Here is a 20,380-nt window from a genome sequence, read left to right on the forward strand (position 1 = left end):
AGATGCCTGTGGAAAATACTGGCAAACAGGGAGTTAAACAAAGGGTCGCTTCAATTTCAGCTTCAGGGTGGCCTTGAAGGTGGCCATTGTAGAATTATTAAAGTTACATATATATAAAACAATAAATCTTATTCTGTTTAGTATACTTTAAAAGTCACAACCAGACCTTTGTATCATGTTAGTTTTAAATATCTGAAACTCTAGCCTTACCTTTGTTTCCTTCTCAATCCCTTCAAATTCCTGATGAATAAGTGAAACTCTCCCAAGCCCTTAAGCAGTTCTGAGGATGACAGCCAATACTAATTGGATGCTCACTGTGTTCCTAAGCACTGTTCTGTGTTTTGCCTTACAACACTCTCATGGGGTCAACACTATGACTATCCCTAATTTAAAGAAAAAGGAGACTAAGCACAGAGAGGAAAGTGACTTTTCCAAGATCATCCAACCCCAGGGAGAACCCAAAGTCTCCTGATTCCTAGGCTTGGTGTTTGCCACCAGTGTGGCCATTAATGGTACAGAGGAGTGACATCTAACAATTTTGACATTTTCTAATGGGGCTCCCTCAAGTTTGTTCCCCCTCCATCCCTTTGAGATTGGGGATCCATCCTCAGAGGAGCCTACAGCTGTTCCAGAGATGGCCCTTTGTATGCCTTGATGCCAAGGCAGAGGGTCGTGCAATGATTATCCATTGGTGCCTGCTGGGCCAGGGAGGCTATTCACTCACTTCACTGTATGTAGGGATCTCTTGTCAAGTGTAGGGATCTACAGCAAGGTAGAGGCACAGCTGAGACCATGGGCCTATCAGGCCCCAGGCGGCTCCCAGGAGATTAGTTCTGCCCTGTGATGGTAGAGGGAAGCACCTACTTAGGCTTCAAGAGCATAGGTCGTGATCACCTTTTATGGTGCATGTCTGACCCTCGCAAGGCTTTCAATGACTACGAAGCCATGGGAGACCCAGGTAGGAGCATGAGCCCCGCTTTACAATAGGAGCAAAGAGGGGGTACTAGACCGGATGCAGGGTCTGTGCGCTCAGGCCCTTCTCTCAGGAGGAGTTCCAGGCGGTTCCAGGCCTGTGCCCAGCGCTGACAAGCAGCAGGCGACGTTTTCTGAATGAAGAACGATCTCTCCAAAAGCGAGCGTGCGGTAGGTAGGCTCTTGGGGAGGCCCGCGGGGCCTGCGCGCGGCTTTGCTGCGCGGTGCGCGCCTCTGGGGACGCTGAGTCAGAGTGCGGGGGCGCGGACTCGGGAGGAGAGGATGCGGGGAGAGGACAGGGAGGGAGGGTTGCGGCTAACCGACTGGGACCGGAGTTGGGGAGGGGCGAGGACGCGGGGAGGCCGGGGCGCCGCCGTGGGGAAGGACGCGGGGAGGGGGCGCGGAGCCGAGGACAGGCTGACGGGGGCCGGGGTCGCGCGGCGAACTGGGCGGCGGCGCGCAGCGACACAGCGTCCCGAGGCGAGGACGAGCGAGCGCGGCGCCCGCACCTCTCAGCACAGCCCGTGACGCGCGCCCAGAGGAGCGGCTACCGAGCTCGAGCCCGGCTCCCTCCTCGTCCCCTCCGCGCTCCTGCAGCGCCAGGCCTCGCCATGGCCCCCGCGGTCTGGTCTCGCTTCGGTCGCATCCTCTGGTTCGCTTGCCTCCTGCCTTTAGCCCCAGCGAGGGTGGCGGCAGGTAAGGAGCTGGCCCGGACGTCCCTGTCCCCGCAGCCGCAGGTCGCCCGGGGCTCGGGGCGGTCCCTCGCGGGCCGGCTGCCCAAGCCTGTGCAGTGGAGGTGGTGCCGTGCGCCCTGCGCGCTCCTCCCTCCTCCCTCGAGGCCACCGCTGCCGTCTGGGAGTCTAGGCCGGTAGGGCGCCGGACTCTCTCCCCTCTCTCCCTTGTCCCCTCTCCCCAGAAGTCTCCTGGGCACTTGACGGGACTCCCCGTGCCCCTCAATTCTTGCTTTCACCCTCAGGTCGGCCTGCCCTGAGAAGCGCTCACTGTGGCTGCCGCTGAGCGAGGGGGAGCGCTGAGCGAGGGGGAGCGGAGGACGACGCCGGGGGCCAGAGTGGGCCCGGGTGGACCCGGGTGGGCCTGGGCGGTCTTTGCGCCACAGCACCCCAGGGAGCACGGACAGATTGCCCACAGGGCTGCATCTTTGCCTTAAGATGCCACCTTGATCTAGGGAGGTTTTCACCTTGCTTGGGTTGGCTTTGTGGGTAAATGGATGAGATTTTAGAGCCCAGGAGGCCAGTCTGCCATTTCCTAACTGGGAGTGATTTCTAAAATGGACCCCCAGCTGACAGGTTCCTTCGGGGCCCACCATCCAGAGGCCAGCACCAACCTTCCAACACATTGTGAAATCAATAAAAGGACCCAGATTGGAGAACTGAGAGACAGGTGGAACGTGGGCAGCTATGGGGGTAGGGTGCCACAAATGGAATACCAAGATTTTTCAGTCGCCCTCCACCATAAAAGAGTGGTAGGGAGAGGAAGGAATCTAATGCACATTTGCAGAACAAAAGCCAAAAGGTAAGAAGAACCTACGTCTTAGGCATGAATTAGGAGAATTGGGGGAAATTGTGCTTGGACAGGATCACTTGCTTCCCCTTGGAAATTCATACAGAAATCGAGTCTCTTATCCACTTGGGCTACATGTGTCTAGAAATTGGACACATTTAAAAAAAAAAATAAAATGAATTTTGATACAAAAATAAAATAAATTATTTGGAAATACATGTGGTTCCTAGGCTGGCCAATTGCATCCTTGATAGAGTCAAAATTAACAGTAGCTAAGGCTGGAGCTGGGGAACGTACCTTCTCCTCCACCCATGCATCCAAACTAGGATTTATGCATCAGAAGTCCATGTATTGGACTGGTAATCATAACAGGTTATTAGACTTAGGGAGGTATTTTGGCTTGTCTATGTGTGATCTGTGAAAGGGCAGATATAGCCATTTTCTGGAATGTTCTGGGGCCCCACATGCTGTATTGTGGGAAAATGTACACCCCCCAAGTGGAGGCCCTGGATAGCTGGTGGGTGAGCATTTCTTCCAGGGCCCAGCTTTGGGGGCAGTTGCCCCTTTCATTTTTGCTTTGGTCACTTTAGCCATGGATCACCTGGGAACTAGTGTAGCTCCCAAGCCCTCTCCTGGCAGTTCTGTACTCAAACCAGAAAAGATGGATTTGGATGGGTCAAGCAGCAAGCCCCTGGACTTGGTTTCCTTCAACTGTGCTTGGCTCAGCCTTCAACAGGCATCCCCAAAAGCCCTGACAGAGCAGGTGGGGGCTGCTGTGAGTTAAGCCAGTGTTTGCAGCCATGTCTGCAGTGGCCACAGCCCCTCCCTGCCCCCCCTCCCTCCTCCCAGTCCCAGCCGGCTGCCCTCCTGATTCCTGCTGCTGTGGCAATGGATCTGCATAGTGTGCTGACAGGCGCCCATCTCACTGCAGATGCAGGATGGCCATTAGGATGCAGCAGAATGTCCCTGCCACCTGTCAGCCTCTCCCTAGTCTGTGCTTCTCAGGCAAAAGGTGGGGGGTGGCAGGAGCCAGAAGGAGAAGGAAGGAGGTGGCCTCCCATCTGAGTGCCCTCTTCATCATTGGGCCTGGCTGCCTCCAGCCAGAGAGAGGGAGACTGGAGCCCAGCCCTGGGGTGCAGATTTGCTGGGTGGTCCTGGGCAGCAGCGTAGCTCTCGAAGACCTCTGATCCTCAGTGTAATATTCACACTGTATTTTCTTGGGGAAGTTTCCACCACCGTGCCTGGAGTTCTCTCTTTGGGGTTAAGACAATACTGGTGCCCTTTTCAGTGCCAGTATTTCCTTGGACGTGACCTTGGCATCTTGACTCCAGTGCCTTTGTCATTCAAGAAATGGCCCTGAAGGAAAGAGACTCGGAAAAGGGAATGTGGGACTTGGGTGAGAGGAGAGGTTGGAGCCAAAGTCCCCAGTGGAGGCAGGTAATGTTGCTATGGGAGTGACTGGGGCACAGTTGAAAACAAGCTCACCTCCCAGTTTTGCTGAGAGACCAACAGGGGTGAGCTCCCCCAGGCCAGGCACATGTCCTGCATTGCTGGGTCCTTCCAGCACCTGTGGAGGTAGCACACAGAGAAAGGGCTCAATTGGTAGCACCTGGATGAACAGTCCTTGGGGGCAGTGCCAGGTGGGCTGGACCCTGTGCCGTACCTACTCTCCAGGCGTCACTCAGTCAGTAATTTGCTGAGCACGGAGGAGATGGGGATGACCCCTGCTCTCAAGGAGTTCAAAGTACACCAGGGGAGAAGAAGGAACCTTCATTCATTACGGTGTGTGACAGCAATAAGCTCAGGCTGTCCAGAGAGCGCTGGGGCCCAAGGGTACACAAAGGCTTCCTGGAAGATATCGTGTCCATCTGTGTGTGTGTGGGGGGGGGTGGGGGAGGGATGTTTGCAAAAATTAAAGTGCCACAGTACAGATGTTCCAAGATGTGAATCTGGATCCATGCTGAGGCTACCCTGTGAGCATGTGATCAGATTGTGCAGGAAACTGTCACTGGGGTGGTCCTGGATGCTAGGGACCAGGGACCAGGGTGGAGCAGGAATCCAGACAGGGCTGCATGCCAGCCTTAAGCAATGGGATGGAGTAGGGATGCAGAGGCCAGGAATGTGCCAGATGGGAGGAGCTTGAATGGCAAAGACCCGGGATCCATTCTAGGATAGCTGGCCCCTCCTCCCCGGGAGAGTGAGGGGAGAGAAGCTACAGGGATGAGGCCAGGGCTGGCCAGGAGAAGTTTGGCCAAAGATAGAAATATTCTGTGTGTACCTGGGCTGAGTGGCCAGTAACCACCAATGACGGGTAAGCCCTTGGAATGTGGCTGGTGTGACTAAAAAACTGAACTCTTAGTTTTAACTAAATTTAAGCAATAAAATTTGAATAATTTAAACTCCATCCAAATGTCCAGTAGCACTATTGGTAAGAGTGAAGTGGTGTGAAGTAAGATAAAACCTGCTAGAGGGATTATCATGCAAATATTGAAATTGAGATTACTGCCAACACGGACATGCTTTGGATATACTGTCTTATGGAAATAAAAGAATTCAAAATTGCATGCAGAGTGATTATGACCGGAAAAACTTCCATGCCTGAGAAAGATACGTGAGGACAACAGTGTCACATCACAACAGCTATTGTCTTTGGGAAGCAGGATAATGGGACATGTCTATTATTCTTGATGCTTATGCATTATTTTTATGATGGAGGCAAACCTTACTTTGAATATTCTTGCCTGTTTATATAAAATATTCTGCAACTGTCTGAAATACATGAAGAAAAATGACTTGGGACAATGCCCATGAATTTCACTCAAATTTGTTTTCCAAATTTGAATTTTGTTCAGCCTTAAATTTAGTCCAAAGAATGGAAATGTAGGCATTTTTTTTGAGGGAGGGGGAGGGTATCAGGGATTGAACTCAGGGGCATTCGACCACTGAGCCACACCCCCAGCCCTGTTTTGTATTTTATTTAGAGACAGGGTCTCACTGAGTTGTTTAGCATTTGCTTTTGCTGAGGCTGGCTTTGAAGTTGTGATCCTCCTGCCTCAGCCTCCCCAGCCTCTGGGATTGCAGGTGTGCACCACTGCGCCTGGCAAAATGCAGGCATTTCTTGGCAGCAGTTATTCTACAGGGGCAGCTGTGCTGGCCCCTCCTGTGACAAGCAGTGGCAGTCACTTTGTAGGTATAAGTCTGCCCTGGTTGGGCTGAGCCATCCACATGCTCTGTAAGCCCTTGATTGGCACGAAAGGAAAATGAACTTGGAGATGCTGTAAAAAGCCTGGGATTTGGAGTCAGTTGGACCTGGCTTTGAATTCCAGTTTGACAATGAATTTGCTGGATCAGGCAAGTCATTTGAGCTCCTAAGCCTCAGGTTTCCCACCTGTAAAATAAAATGCAGTAGTTCCCCTTATCCCTGGTTCCGCTTTCCAAGGTTTCAGTTCTCTGACGTCCTCCTGCATGGTTGTTTTTCAGTAATCCTCCTTCCGATGAGATGATCGTCAGATCAACAGTAGCCTGATCCTATGTCATGGTGACATTCAAATAGGCATTGCGTCATCTCACATTATCACAAGAAAGATAAGGACAGTATATTTTGAGAGCAGAGAGGCCACATATAACTTTTAGTATGTTGTTAAAATTCTGTGTGTGTGGAATGGGGTGGTGGCTCAGTGGTAGAGTGCTCGCCTCGCATGTGTGAAGCCCTGGGTTTGATCCCCAGCATCACATGAAAATAAATAAATTAAATAAGGGTATCGTGTCCATCTACAACTAAAATATATATTAAAAGTTCTGTGTGTCTATGTGGTACTGGGTATTGAACCCAGGGTTTTGTTTTGTTTTTTGGTACTGGGGATTGAATCCAGAGGCGCTTAACTACTGAGGCACATCCCCAGCCCTTTTATATATTTTATGTAGAGGCAAGATCTCACTGAGTTGCTTAGGGCCTTGCTCAATTGCTGAGGCTGGCTTTGAACTCGCGATCCTCCTGCCTCAGCCTCCTGAGCCTCTGGGTTTACAGGTATGTGCCACCATGCCTGGCCATGAGACAGCGTCTTGTGAGTTTGACCAGGCTGGCCTCAAATTTGTGATCCTCCTGACTCGGCCTCCCAAGTGGCTGTGATTACAGGTGTACACCACTGTCCCTGGTTAATTCTACTCTATTGTTAGTTACTATTGCTAATCTCTTGTTGTGTGTAGTTTATACATTGGTTTATCATAGATATGTATGAATGGGGGGCGGAAAAGCATTTGTGGGGTTTGGTTCTGTCTTCAGTTTCTGACATCCACTGGCAGATCTGGAATATGTCCCCTGCAAATAGCGGGGTTCCACTTTGCGAGCATGGATGCCCTCCCAAAGGTAGCTGAGGGGCTCCTTTGCCTACTTCCATAATCTGTTTCTTGGCTCCTAGGCATGTATGAACTCAATCTGACCACCGACGGGCCTGCCACTACAGGAGCAGAGGTGACCATCTCAGCCAGCCTGGTGGCCAAGGACAATGGCAGCCTGGCACTGCCCACTGATGCCCATCTCTACCGCTTCCACTGGATCCACACGCCACTTGTGCTCACTGGCAAGATGGAGAACAATCTCAGCTCGACCATCCGCGTGGTGGGCAATGTGCCTGGGGACTTCCCCGTCTCTGTCTGGGTCACTGCTGCCGACTGCTGGATGTGCCAGCCAGTGGCCAGGAACTTTGTTGTCCTGCCCATCACAGGTGAGGATCTTCCCTGGAATATGACTTTGCCTTCAGGTGTTTGGTGCAGAGAAATACATGCAACCTCACTAGTGCACCAGTTATACCCGTGGGATCCTTCTCTATTGTCTGTTGAGTTAAAAAGGGTCAGGAAATACTAATACCCTCTGCAGGCAGAGCTATGCTGAAATAGGCACTCACAGAACATATTACTCCTGGGGAATTATTAAAACAATCCTGTGGAGAACAGCTCATCAATATATATATTAATGGTTAAAAGCTCTTCTTGTCTTGCATTCAGTGATTTGTTATTGATTCTTCTCACTATACACCCCTCTCTCTCTCTCTCTCTCTTTTCTCTCTGTCCAAGAGATTCTGGGCCTTTTGCTCTTTTGCAGCTTATAATCTAATAATAAATTTATATTCAAGAAATAAGCCTCCATTTGGCAATATTTTATGCACTCAGATGTTCATTGCAGTAGTGTTTATAAGAAAATATAAAGGAGTTAAGTGGGCAACCATTAGGGGACTGGTTAAATGTATTGAAATAACCACCCTTACAGTAAGTTTGCAGTGTCATGGGTGAATCTGCATTCTCGTAAAATTACATAGAAAAAAACAAAGCACAGAATCATAGAACCAATCCAATAAGTTGTATTTTTTTCTTATTCATATTCTTTTTCTTTTTATTATTATTATTTTGGGAGGTACCAGGGATTGAAGTCAGGGACACTTGACCCCTGAGTCACATCCCCAGTCCTATTTTGTATTTATTTTTTATTTTTTTTAGTGGGGGGGTACCGAGGATTGAAATAAGGACCACTAAGCCACATCCTCAGCCCTATTTTGTATTTTATTTAGAGACAAGGTCCTACTGAGTTGCTTAGCTCCTTGTTGTTGCTGACTCTAGCTTTGAACACTTGATTCTCCTGCCTCAGCCTCCCAAACTGCTGGGGTTACAGGCCCAGCACCTTGGGTATGGAGATGCAATCTGTAGAATTATGCATTTTTCTAAGTTCATCTAACATTTTGAAATGCATTTGCCCTCCAATATCTTTGGGGGAATTTATTCCAGAATGCCCATGGATACCAAAATCTGTGGGTGCTCAAGCCCCTTATATAATGTGGTTGGTATCTGCAAACAAACCACACACAATCTCTTGTATACTTTAAGTCGTCTCTAGATGACTTATAATACCCAGAACAATGGAAATGCTATGAAAGTGTGAGTCTGTATTGTTTGAAGAATAATGCAAAGGAAAGAAAAAGGCCGTCCATCAGTAATGATGCATTTTTTTCCCCCAGTATTTTTCTGCCAGAGTTGGTTAAACCTGTGGATGCAGAACTCCTGGATACAGACAGCTGACTATATTTCCCCAAAGTTTCTTTCAAAGCCTGAACTTCCTGGGCATCTTTTGTGCCAGGAAGTTCAGGGTCCTGGTGAAAGGGAGACAGGAGTGCAAGCTATGTATGTAGCATATATTGTGAGTATCCATACATCAGGGGGATGACGTGAATGCCTGTGTGTTCAGGGACCTGTGAGGTCCCCTCTTCCCACCCAGCTCTGAAAACCAGAAGGTCCAGGTGGGGAGAGGCTGCCTTGCTTGCTAACCATGAGCAGCTCCCAGTCTCCTCTTTCCCAGTCCCTCCATGGACTCACCTTTCCTCTGTTTCTCCCAGAGTTCCTCGTGGGGAACATCGTGGTTGCCCAGAATACCTCCCTGCCCTGGCCCAGCTCCTACCTCACCAAGACAGTTCTTAAAGTCTCCTTCCTCCTTCATGACCCAAGCAACTTCTTCAAGACAGCCTCCTTTCTCTACAGCTGGGACTTCGGAGATGGGTATGTCTTGATGTAGCCTCTTTAATGTCCCAAAGGCATGGGTGGTAGCCGGGGTCCCTTAGTGCATGCCCTGCTATCCCTCCTGTGCAGAATGCTCCTTACTCATCCACCACACCTTTCTTGAGCACCTGCTCTGTGTCGGGCCTGGGTCCCAGGGATGTTCATGAACTGGTTGCTGGTCCTGCCTTTGACATGTTGTAGCCCAATAGAGGGGGGCCATCTGGGCCCAGCACCGCCCTTAAGGAAGGGCAAGGTAGGTAGGATTTTTCCCCGTTTGACTCTGATGGGCTCCAAGCCTAAACAGGGCCTTCTGTGTATATTTTGCAAAGGCTCAGGTCTGTAGTATCTGCCCTGAAAATTTCGTCTTGGAGTATCAAAATATATAAGAAAGAAAGTCCTGTTAGGGAAATTACCCAGAAAGAGGAGAACAAAGACAACACACGCACACATACACACACACACACACACACACACACATCATAGATTTTAATATTCCACACTCTAACTTTGATATTTCAGAGACGACTGAGGTAGCAACAGAGGAATTTTCATAACACTGTTTGAATGAAAAAAAAAATTGTTTGTTTCTATGCAGAAACTTTGGACCTAATAACAAAATAATGTATGAGTATTTACAAATATGTAAAATAAAATCACATTCTAGAACCTAAAATCCAAACATCCCCTAAAAGAAAATGTATAAGCTTCGTATTCCAATTACAGTACAGACCAGAAGTTCACAAACATTTTTTTTTTTTGCTCACAAACCTGATGCACAAAAAGTTGTAGGCCAGCTTGGAGGTTAGTGAACTCTAAAATTAGAAGGAACCATCATCCGCAAGGTTGCCCTCACTTCTGAGACTGACTTGCTCAGCTGGAGGGAGTACCGTCCTCTGCAGGAACACCGTCTCTTTTGCTAGAGTTTGAGTCTGATATGTCCCTCAGAGGTTCCCAGCATGGTGCTGTTGGGAGGTGGTGGGACCTTTAAAAGGTGGAGCCTAGTGGGAGGTCTTAGGTAATCAGGGGCATGCCCTTGAAGGAGACCATGGGATCCTGCCCCTTCTTCTCTTTTCACCCCATCATGAGTCAAATGGGCCTTTTCTGCTGTGTGTTCCCACCATGATGTACTGTGCCGCGACGGGCCCAAAGCAGTGGGGCCAACCAGTCATGCTTGTGAGCCAAGAGGAATCTTTTCTCTTTATAAGCTGATCATCTCTGATATTATTTAATACAGTAACAGAACACTGACTAATACAACCTTTGACACCAATTGCAGGTTTGATGATGGAGGGTTCCCAAGACCATGCTAAGGTTGGATAATTGCCCAGAAAGTTTCACATGACCTATTGGACTCAGAATAATGGTTTAATATTAGATTTCATCATGAGCTATTAGACTCATAGGTATGGTTTAATATGAGATTATGGTCTCATCCCTGTGATTCCACTTAACCATAATTACCTCTTTAAAGGCTCTATCTCTAGATACGGTCACACTGGGGGCTAGAGCTGTAGCATATGAATTTAGAGGGGACACAGTTTATTCCATAACTGGGCTCTGTTGCATAGGAATGACTGACTACCCATGTGATTGACCTCAAGCTCCAAGTCAAGTGATACCATGTGACCCAAAGCCTCCACCCTAAATGTGCCTACTGATGAGGACACCAGCCAGGGCTGGAGGTCAGCTGGCCCATTTCACAGATTCAGAAACTGAGGCCAGGGAAGGCAGGAGAAGTCCCAACTCACCTCCATTCCTCTGGGTAGGGCTCTGATGTGAATGAAAGGCCGTGTGTCCTCCAAGAAGGAAATGGGGGACAGACACTTGGCCTCGTGCTGCACGGGGAGAGCTGGCAGGACCTGAGCACTTCTGCCAACCACATGAAACCTTCACCAATGAAGCCCCAACTAGAAGCCCCGACCCCCAATATCCAACCGCAGATCCCTTTTCCTGCCAACGGCCAGGAAATCCACAGTCCAAGTTTCACCACTCAGTATCGTTAAACTATCCAGAAGGACCCTCAGGCAAACAAAGATACCCCACCAATTCGACATTTTAAAACATGATTCTTGGGGATTGGAAGTTTAGCTCAGTAGTAAGGCAAGTGCTTAGCATGTTCAGGGAGGGCTCTGTTTTGATCTTAGCATCATCACTATCAACAACAACAACAACAAAAACCTTTTAGGTTGAAAGAAACTGTGATGAGATAATATTAGAAAATAGTGAGGAGGGGAACATTGTGCATACAAACCTAAGAGAATATCTGTTCCAAGGTTATAAACAGAGGCAAATGCATAGTCTTAAGTGTTTTCATGATTATTATCAAGGAAAAAGGAAGATTAAAAAAATTCAACTCAAGGACTTAGAAGGGAAAAAAACATATACAAAAAGTGAAAGAATTGATATTTATCAAAATACAAAAACATAAATTAGAAATAGAAAACCAGAATTGATAAATTCAAAATTTTTTTTTTTTTTTGCAAAAGATGGGGCAGAGGAAATAAAGTGTGGAGATCTCCAGCTATTATTAATTTCTTGAAAGGAAAAAGTGTGCATTTGCACACAAATTTAAAATCCTATCAAGGATTTGAAAGTAGCGATCACTACGGGTATAGTAATACTATTTTTTTTTTAAAGTGTAAAATATTACTTTGTTTAATTCAAAACTCCATGCTAATCTCTTTTAAAATGATAATGAATGGAATGATGTAAATTACTAGAATGACTTGAAAGTCAATTGCAAAAGAGTTATCTCTAAGAATCAACAAATCAGGTGACTTTATTAGCAAGGTATTTTAGGCTTTCAAAGATCCATTAAATATCCTGTTATGATATAAATTCCTCCAGTGCAGAAACCAAGATAGAGACTCTCTTGATTTAGTCTACAAAACTAACACAGCTCAAACTAGGAAACTGTGTGCCATTTTTTTTTATCTTACATCACTTCATTAAATTAAAAATACACCAGAGTCAACAAGAGTCACGCATGTCTGGAATTATCACCAAATCCTTTTATCTTCAGAGGAAAGAGAGAGCAGTCTTCAGACCCTTACAGAGGTCCAGCCCAAGAGCCACCTGTCCTTCCAAGCTGTAGATTTCATGTGAAAACAGACGCCCAGTGTATACTCTACCCCATAATGTATCTGTATTTCTTTTTTCTTTTGGTACTGGTGATTGAACCCAGGGGCACTTAACCACTGAGCCACATCCCCAGACCTTTTTATTTTTTGAGACAGGATCTTGCTAAGTTGCTTAGGATCTTACTAAGTTTCTTTCTTTCTTTTTAAATTTTTTTTAATAGTTGTAGATGGACAGAATACCTTTATTTTATTTGCTTATTTTTTGGGGTGCTGAGGATTGAACCCAGTGCCTCACACATGCTAGGCAAGCGCTCTACCACTGAGCCACAGTCCTGGCCCCAGGTCTTACTGTTTCTGAGGCTGGTCTGGATCTTGCAATCCTACTGCTTCAGCCTCCCATACTGCTGGTATTACAGGTGTGCACCACCGTGCCCAGCTCTATCTATATTTCCTTTAATCAAAACATAACTGTGGGGGCTGGGATTGTGGCTCAGCGGTAGAGCGCTCGCCTAGCACCGGTGGGACCCGGGTTCAATCCTCAACACCACATGAAAATAAAGGCATTGTGTTGTGTCCATCTACACCTAAAAAAATAAATGTTAAAAAAAAACATAACTATGGGGGCTGCAGTTGTAGCTCAGTGGTAGAGTGCTTGCCTAGTGTGTGTGAGGCACTGGGTTCGATCCTCGGCACCACATAAAAATGAATAAATAAAATGAAGGTATTGTATCCATCTACAACTAAAATAAATAAATAACCGTATAAAAAAATCCATGCCGGGCCCGGTGGCGCATGCCTGTAATCCCAGTGGCTTGGGAGGCTGAGGCAGGCAGATCGCAAGTTGAAAGCCAGTCTCAGTAACGGCAAGGCTCTAAGCAACTCAGGGAGACCCTGTGTCTAAATAAAATACAAACTAGGGCTGGGGATGTGGCTCAGTGATCAAGTGCCCCTGAGTTCAATCCCTGATACAAAAAAAAAAAAAAAAGTAACTAAGGCCCAAGGTTATGTTATCTTTTGTACAACCTAGTTTGAGAAGCATCAAAGTCAAGAGTTACTTAGAATACTAAAAGAGGAACTGTATTACTTTAGTTCAGCATTTTAATATGTCAAAGGGGAGAGATTATGGGATCCTCTCTATAGACATCAAAGAAGTGTTAGAAGGAGCAGGAGTGGACGTTCTGTGTGATCTCAGTAAACTGGAACAGGAGTTGCTAGAATCAACACGGACACGATACTGAGTGGTGAAACTTGGACTGTGGATTTCCTGGCCCTTGGCAGGAAAAGGGATCTGCAGTTGGACATTGGGGGTCGGGCTTCTAGTTGGGGCTTCATTGGTGAGGGTTTCACGTGGTTGGCGGGCGGAAGTGTTGAGGTCCCAACAGCTGTCCCCGGGCAGCATGAGGCCAAGTGTCTGTCCCCCGTTTGCTTCTTGGAGGACACACGGCCTTTCATTCCCATCAGAGCCCTACCCAGAGGAATGTCCTCCCTGGCCTCAGTTTCTATATCTGTGAAATGGGCCAGTGGACCTCACGCCCTGGCTGGCTGGGGGTGGAGGAGTCAGGGGCCGCTGCTGGGATGTCCCGTGTCCTCATCAGTAGCCACATGTCACCATTGGCTGCCCCCACTCTGACCAGCCCATGAATCTCCTCTGAGTTACAGGAAGGGGAAACGACCCTCCCTCTTCTTCCTCTCTCCTCCCTGTCCTTCCAGGACCCAGATGGTGACCGAAGACTCTGTGGTCTATTATAACTATTCGATTATTGGAACCTTCACTGTGAAGCTCAAGGTGGTGGCCGAGTGGGAGCAGGCAAAGCCAGACGCCACCAACGGCATTGTGCAAAAGACGGGAGACTTCTCTGCCTCGCTGAAGCTGCAGGGTAGGTCCCCAAGGAGCCCTGGACGCCGCTGCCTTCCTGATTACAGTGACCCCTGCTGTTGCTGGCCTGAGCTTGGATGCACATCGCGCCCCCTCATGCCCTGCACCCCCTGCGAGTCTCCACTGGTATCCCCTGCTTACGCGAGGGCACCCGAGGCTGCTCAGTGGCAGGGCTGGCGTTTGAGCCCAGGTCTTCCTGCTCCCGGAGCCTGATTGTGGTCAGATGTCTGCTGAGAGCTGGAAGATCCCCTCTGCTCCCTGTTGCCTGATCACATGGACTTCCAGTCGATTTCTTGGTTTTGGATGGTGCTTTTCCTATAGCACAAGTGACAATTCGGTGGCAGTGAGCAGGAGAGCTGGCCTGCGCCTGCTTCTCTGAATTCCAGTCTCCGAGCTGGCCCCAGCACCTACTGCTGACAGGGGAGGTGTCCTGGACAGACCTGTGACCCTCCCTTGGGACACAGAGGAGAGGAGAGGGTGGGTCTGGGAGCTCCTTGACAGTAGTGCTCAGCTTTTGAGTCTAACGGGGTCCTCTTTCCTTACAGAAACCCTTCGAGGCATCCAGGTTTTGGGGCCCACCATAATTCAGACCTTCCAAAAGATGACAGTGACCTTGAACTTCCTGGGGAGGTGAGTGAACCCTAGAGTGCACTGCCAGTGCCCTGTGACCCTTTTGCACTTTGACAGAGGCTCCATCCCCTGAAGGCCCCAAGTCTGAGGGCTTATGGAAGGATGGTTCCACTCTGCCCCTTAGCTGTGCTCTGGGGACAGCAATGGGCACAGCTCCTTTCTTGGAGTTCCAGGGATGAGCAACAGACTCCCAGAAAGCTTGCTGCATCCTCTGGCCTCAGGGATCTTGCACCAGCCAGCAGATGTGAGCAGAGTCTGCTTTGCACCAGGCTCTGTTCTGGAAGCTGTTGGGAGAGTGCATAAGAGAGCCGCTACTTCCCAGGGTTTGTCTGCAGCAGCAGACAAGGGGGCACCGGAAACAGAAGTAGATCCTCCCAGCAATGTGTCATGAGCAAGCCCCCTCAGGGGACCCAGCAGGGCTCTTGGCCAGAGCAGAACGAGGCTGAGGCTTTAGAAAGTGAGGAGACGCGGAGATGCTGGGTGTGTGTTCTCCACAAAGGTGCCCTCCTTAGAGCCACTGAGTGAGAGAGAGTGGCAGAGGTCAGTGATCAGGACTCAGCCCTCCGAGCACTCTTGTGCCCACACGGGGACATATCAGAGTTACACCAGGTCAGAGAGAGTGAGCAAAGTATAGAGAGTGGGAAGCCATTGAGGTTGGCATTTGGCAGCCTTATTTTTTTTTAGTACTGTGGATCAAAGCCAAGGGTGCTTTTACCACTCAGCTACATCTTTAGCCACTCCCCCATTTAAAAAAAAAATTGAGACAGGGCCTTGCTCAGTTTCTGAGGCTGGCCTTAAATATGCGATCCTCCTGCCTCAGCCTCCTGAGTCACTGGGCAGCCCTGACCTTTGAGGGGCTGTGAGTGTGCTTTCCTCAGGGCCTCCGTGTGCAAGCCGGGAATGTCTTGACATCTCTCCAATAGGCTTGCATTTTCTAGCGTCCGAGACTGTGCTATGCAGATAAAGCAGACTGGTCTCATCCTATTCAAAGGCCTGCTATGCCTTAGATCCTGCTTAAACATCACCTCCTCCAGGAAGCCTCCCCTGACCTCCTAGTTCAGAACGTGGTGCTCCCCCTGTGCTTTGGAAACAAGCTTCCGGTGCCACTGTGCTTCCGGAGTATGCCCGGTTCTGCCTCACTTAGCATTCCATGCAGGTCTCAGCCCCACTAGCCTGAATCCCCCTGGGGGTCCATTGCTTCTGCATTATCGTGCCCCCCTGCCACCCCCCCCCCCCCCCGTGTGGACCAGGATGGCTTGGCGTCCTGTCCTGGAAAGGACATTGCAGTTCATGCCACCTGGCTTTCCTTGGACTTGGTCTGTGCTCCTTCTTTGCTGATCCTTATCTCAAAACCTGTCCCCTTCCCTTGCAGCCCACCTCTGACCATGTGCTGGCGGCTCAAGCCTGAGTGCCTGCCCCTGGAGGAAGGAGAGTGCCACCCCGTGTCTGTGGCCAGCACAGCCTACAACCTGACCCACACCTTCCGCGATCCTGGGGACTACTGCTTCAGCATCCGGGCTGAGAATGTCATCAGCAAGACACATCAGTACCACAGGATCCAGGTGTGGCCCTCCAGTAAGTGACACCTCGTCTCCTGCTGCAGCGCCATGTAGGCGGCAAGATGCTACCGTCACCCATATGCTCCTACAGGCCGACCTTGCCAAGGTCATCAACAACCAACCACACCCTTGTTGACCAACATGCCAATACCAGCATCACCACTCTACCAAAACCCTCAGCAGCCAACTCTACCAATCTCAGTACCAGCATCCATCCATCTACCAGTACCACCGTCAACACCTGCACCACTGAACAAACCAAGCCAACTACCCCCATTACACACACGCCTAACAATTCTTCCAGCACCGTCACCATCATCATAGGAACAACCCCATCAGTATTCCCACCAGATTGCCTCAGGCATCTCTGTCCCCACACACTTCTATGAACACCAGTCTGGATGGTGTTTCACCACTGACCACTGGACCAAGACCATTTCTACTGGGCCATCCAGGACCCCTGAATGTGAACTCTTATCACCACCATTGTCAACACCCCTCCCACAGGTTACCAACCACACGTGTCCCTGACATGAATGCTCCTTCACTAAGTGGACCCCCACCATCCCAATGTTCCCTCCTTCTCCCCCACCCCCTGCCCTGGTGCTATTGCCACCACTAAAATCAGCATCCCCCGCAGTGACTTTGCCCGGCTCTCAGGGCTGTGGTGTCTTCCAGGGAGTATGAGTGACCCAGAAAGTGCCAGGTGTGGTTGAGAACTCTAGGACCTCAGGAAAGTGCATCCTTACCCAGAGGGGACAGTAGGATTCTAGGACCCTGAGGGGCGGTTTTCAGACGCCCCACCTGGTTCCATTGTCAGTACTACAAAAGGGGAAACCAGAGCTGGAGCTCAGTGTGAACCTGAACACAGGTATCCAGACTCTTGCTCCGGTACTCTTCTGTGGGGGTAGGAGTTTGTCTCAGGGCTTCTGAGCTCCTTCCAAACTCTGCCAGCTATGCCTGTCCCCAAGGCTGGCCTTGTAGGTCTATTCGACACGGTCACTGCCTGCTCCAACCTCCCCAGCACCCCCTGAGTCCCTGAGAAGATGTAGTGCTCTACTCCAGCCCCTGGCTGACCTGTGGGCCTCTCTGGGTGCTTGGTGTCCAGAACCCCTAAGTTCTGAGGAGAAGATGGTGGTACAGGTAATCACGCCATATTTTCCTGGAAAACAGAGCCTCATGGCAGAGGGTGGGGGAAGAGTGAGAGGGAACCCACATTTCCTGATGACCCACTGTGTGCCGGGCACATCCTCGCTCCTCACATCACCACATCCTCACTGTGGCAGCCTCATCAATGAGCATTAGTGTCAGGGATCCTGGGTAGAGCCAGGAATCAAACCCAGGACCACCTCTGCAGACACTGGGTTCTTTCTACTCTGCCATCTGCTTCCCAGCAATAGACTTGGTGGGTAAACCCAGGATTTCCAGAATGAGACAGGTTGCAGCAGAGGTCACAATGCTGCTTAGAGGTTCCCACAACATGGTGCCCCTTCCCCCAGACAAGTCACCCAGGAGATCAAGGAGGAAGTGGTGATGACTCTTATGGCTCAGACTTGGGAGTCATGTGCTGTCATTCTGTCCTTGGCCGTACGCTAGGAGCAGGTCCCTGAGTCCAGCCCAACACTCAAGGGTGGGGAATCTATGTTACCCTCTCAGAAGTGTCCTGAATAACTTGTGGGCATATTTTAAAACCTCCATGCACCTCAATTTGTTTTTTTATCATGTCTTAGATTTGCTCGTTGAGGTTGTGTAGTTGGGACATGTGTACGTAAGATCACTGCTGGAGGTCAGCTCCTCTCCGCATTATGAGAGAACCACCATTTCAGCAGCAGCTACCCAGCCCCATAACTTCTGCTGTCTCACTCCCAGGCATCCAGCCGGCTGTCTTTGCATTCCCATGTGCCACACTTATCACTGTGATGCTGGCCTTCATCATGTACATGACCCTGCGGAATGCCACTCAGCAGAAGGACATGGTGGAGGTGGGTGCTCAGTAGACTATAAGCTGAACCATTGGCCCCTGCCTGGGAAGGATCTCTGGAGTGGGCCTGGGGAGCCAGCAGGATGCCTGGAGGGGGTTCTGATATTAGAACAAGGCCCTGGGGTTTGGGATGATGTGCCAAAGAGGTATCTATAGATTGGGCAAAATTGGTGAGAGGGTGTCCTACCTGACTTACCTCCTTCTATGCCCACCCTTTGCACAGTATATGTAGTGCTAGATGAGCATGCCTGTGCACATTGCCGCTAGGCTGCTGAGCTTTTAAGGCCACCTAGGGACTCCCAGTGGGTGGTGATTGACCCGTGGGGTTTTGTTCACCATAGGTGGCTGATTTTGACTTTTCCCCCATGTCTGACAAGAACCCGGAGCCGCCCTCTGGGGTCAGGTGCTGCTGCCAGATGTGCTGTGGGCCCTTCTTGCTGGAGACTCCTTCTGAGTACCTGGAAATTGTCCGAGAGAACAACGGTCTGCTCCCGCCCCTCTACAAGTCTGTCAAAACTTACACTGTGTGAGCATCCCCTGCCTATCCTGACTCAGTGTTAACCGATTGCCAACTGGGAACCTCAAGGAGGGTGGTGTGCGTCACAGAGCAGGAGGAGTTCATGTGTGGGGGGCAGTTTGCCCAGGCCAGCCATCCCATCTGTATAGTCCAGCTATTGCTGCAAGCCCCTCTCAGTCACCCCACCCCCAGCCACTCTCCCATCTGTACAGTCCAGCTACTGCCATAGCTCTAGTCACCCCACCAACCCTCTGCCAAGCGGGACTCTTGACACTTGGCATGTTCCCTTTTGACTCTCCCAGGTGGATCTGGTTACCACTCACCCATTCCTCTCATGTTGGTACATCTACCTTCTTTTAGGAATTCATGCTTCCCTCCCCAGGGCAGCCCGGCTGATGCCAGAGGGCTAGGAAGGAGGTGTCAGGTGGCTTAGGATACATAGTGAAAGATCATAGCTGGATACAATCGCGGAGAGGAATACACACCGAGAGAGAGATACGTGTCACATGGGCATCACAGATAATTTGCTCTCTATCTATTTGTTCCACTGCTGGGAGGCACCTGAACTAGAACTGGAACCCAGGTGAAATTTGAACCCCCCCACTCAGCCCTTGTAGCTCCTGGGTCTGGCCTCTCCATTTGTGCTGTGTCTCTGAAGCTCCCTAGTCCCATTATGAGGCCATGTTACCCTGACTTTCTTTCTGGGGATGGAGTAGGAGAAGGAAGAACACTTCTGGAGCACAGAGTGATTTATAAATTCGCCTTCTTTTATTTATTGAGACCCATAAGTCCAATGTCCATGAGGGAAAACCTTGCAGCAAAAGGAGAGATGGAGCCAGTGGGGACTTGGGTTCCCAGTGTGTGTCTGGAGAGGGTGCACTTTGCCTATCCAGCTGCTCCCAAGGTGACCTTGAGAGGGAAGAAATGGGACGGTTACAGCCCCCCTCTCCTCCCCTCTAGCCTATGACTTGGGGGACACAGAACAGGTGCCCAGGGAGATGATGATCAGGCCCAGGTGCAACCGTCCAGGTGTGCTAGGGGCAGCCTGCCCCTGTTGGGGAGAGAAGGGCAGGACTGTGGGGGCAGGGCTCTGTTGCTGTGACCGTTTGCTCTCAGACTTTCGTGCTGAAAATAGCATTCACAATGTCGTGTGCAGCTCATTCCCATGAAACACTGCCATCATCCCCAAATAAAGCTTAAGTGCTCTGAATATCGCCAAGCACACCGGGTGTGGCAGAATCTCTTTTTCATGCGCGGATGTTGGGGCCTTGCAAATGTCCAGGGCAGTACTCAGATCCAGTGGGACATCCCACTGTGTTCTGTGGCGATGGGCAATGACTGGAGCTCATTAGGATCCCTGGAGTGGGGGGTCCATGTCCTCTGGTGACACAGTCCAGTCTGAGATCCCAGGTGGATGCTAGAGTCTGAGAGGGAATTTAGGCCACCCCTGGGAGGTGGCTGGAAACGCAGATCTCTGGGCACCACCGCACACCTGAATCGGGACCTGGGGAGGGGAGCTGCCTCCTGTTTTCATAAGCCCCAGGGACTGCAGAGCATGGGCAAGTGTCAGAACCTCTGGTCTCTGTGATGCTGTGGGTTGGGATGTTCACAGTTAATTGCGGGAGCTCTTGTTCAGCGACAGTTGCATGGAAGAGCTTTGGAGTGGGACCTGGGGTTCTGCATTAACAGGAAGTCCTTGGG

The 20,380-nt window shown here is 50.0% G+C and overlaps 1 protein-coding gene across 3 annotated transcripts; it reads left to right on the top strand.

Annotated features, from left to right (window-relative positions):
* The first annotated feature begins 1,583 nt into the window (after nt 1-1,583).
* Nucleotides 1,584-18,692, top strand: Tmem130 (transmembrane protein 130). Of its 3 annotated transcripts, none has more exons than XM_076840772.1 (8): nt 1,584-1,668; nt 6,912-7,217; nt 8,877-9,036; nt 13,827-13,993; nt 14,538-14,622; nt 15,995-16,197; nt 18,051-18,163; nt 18,504-18,692. In XM_076840772.1, exons 1-8 carry the CDS (start codon nt 1,584-1,586, stop codon nt 18,690-18,692), a joined length of 1,308 nt encoding a protein of 435 aa, XP_076696887.1. The 3 variants fall into 3 exon arrangements, with proteins under 3 accessions (XP_076696887.1, XP_076696888.1, XP_076696889.1); XM_076840773.1 differs by having other exon boundaries at nt 18,540-18,692; XM_076840774.1 differs by lacking the exon at nt 6,912-7,217 and having other exon boundaries at nt 18,540-18,692.
* Nucleotides 18,693-20,380: the final 1,688 nt, after the last annotated feature.

The sequence above is a fragment of the Callospermophilus lateralis genome, chromosome 19, assembly GCF_048772815.1.
Source record: "Callospermophilus lateralis isolate mCalLat2 chromosome 19, mCalLat2.hap1, whole genome shotgun sequence".
Classification (NCBI taxonomy): domain Eukaryota; kingdom Metazoa; phylum Chordata; class Mammalia; order Rodentia; family Sciuridae; genus Callospermophilus; species Callospermophilus lateralis.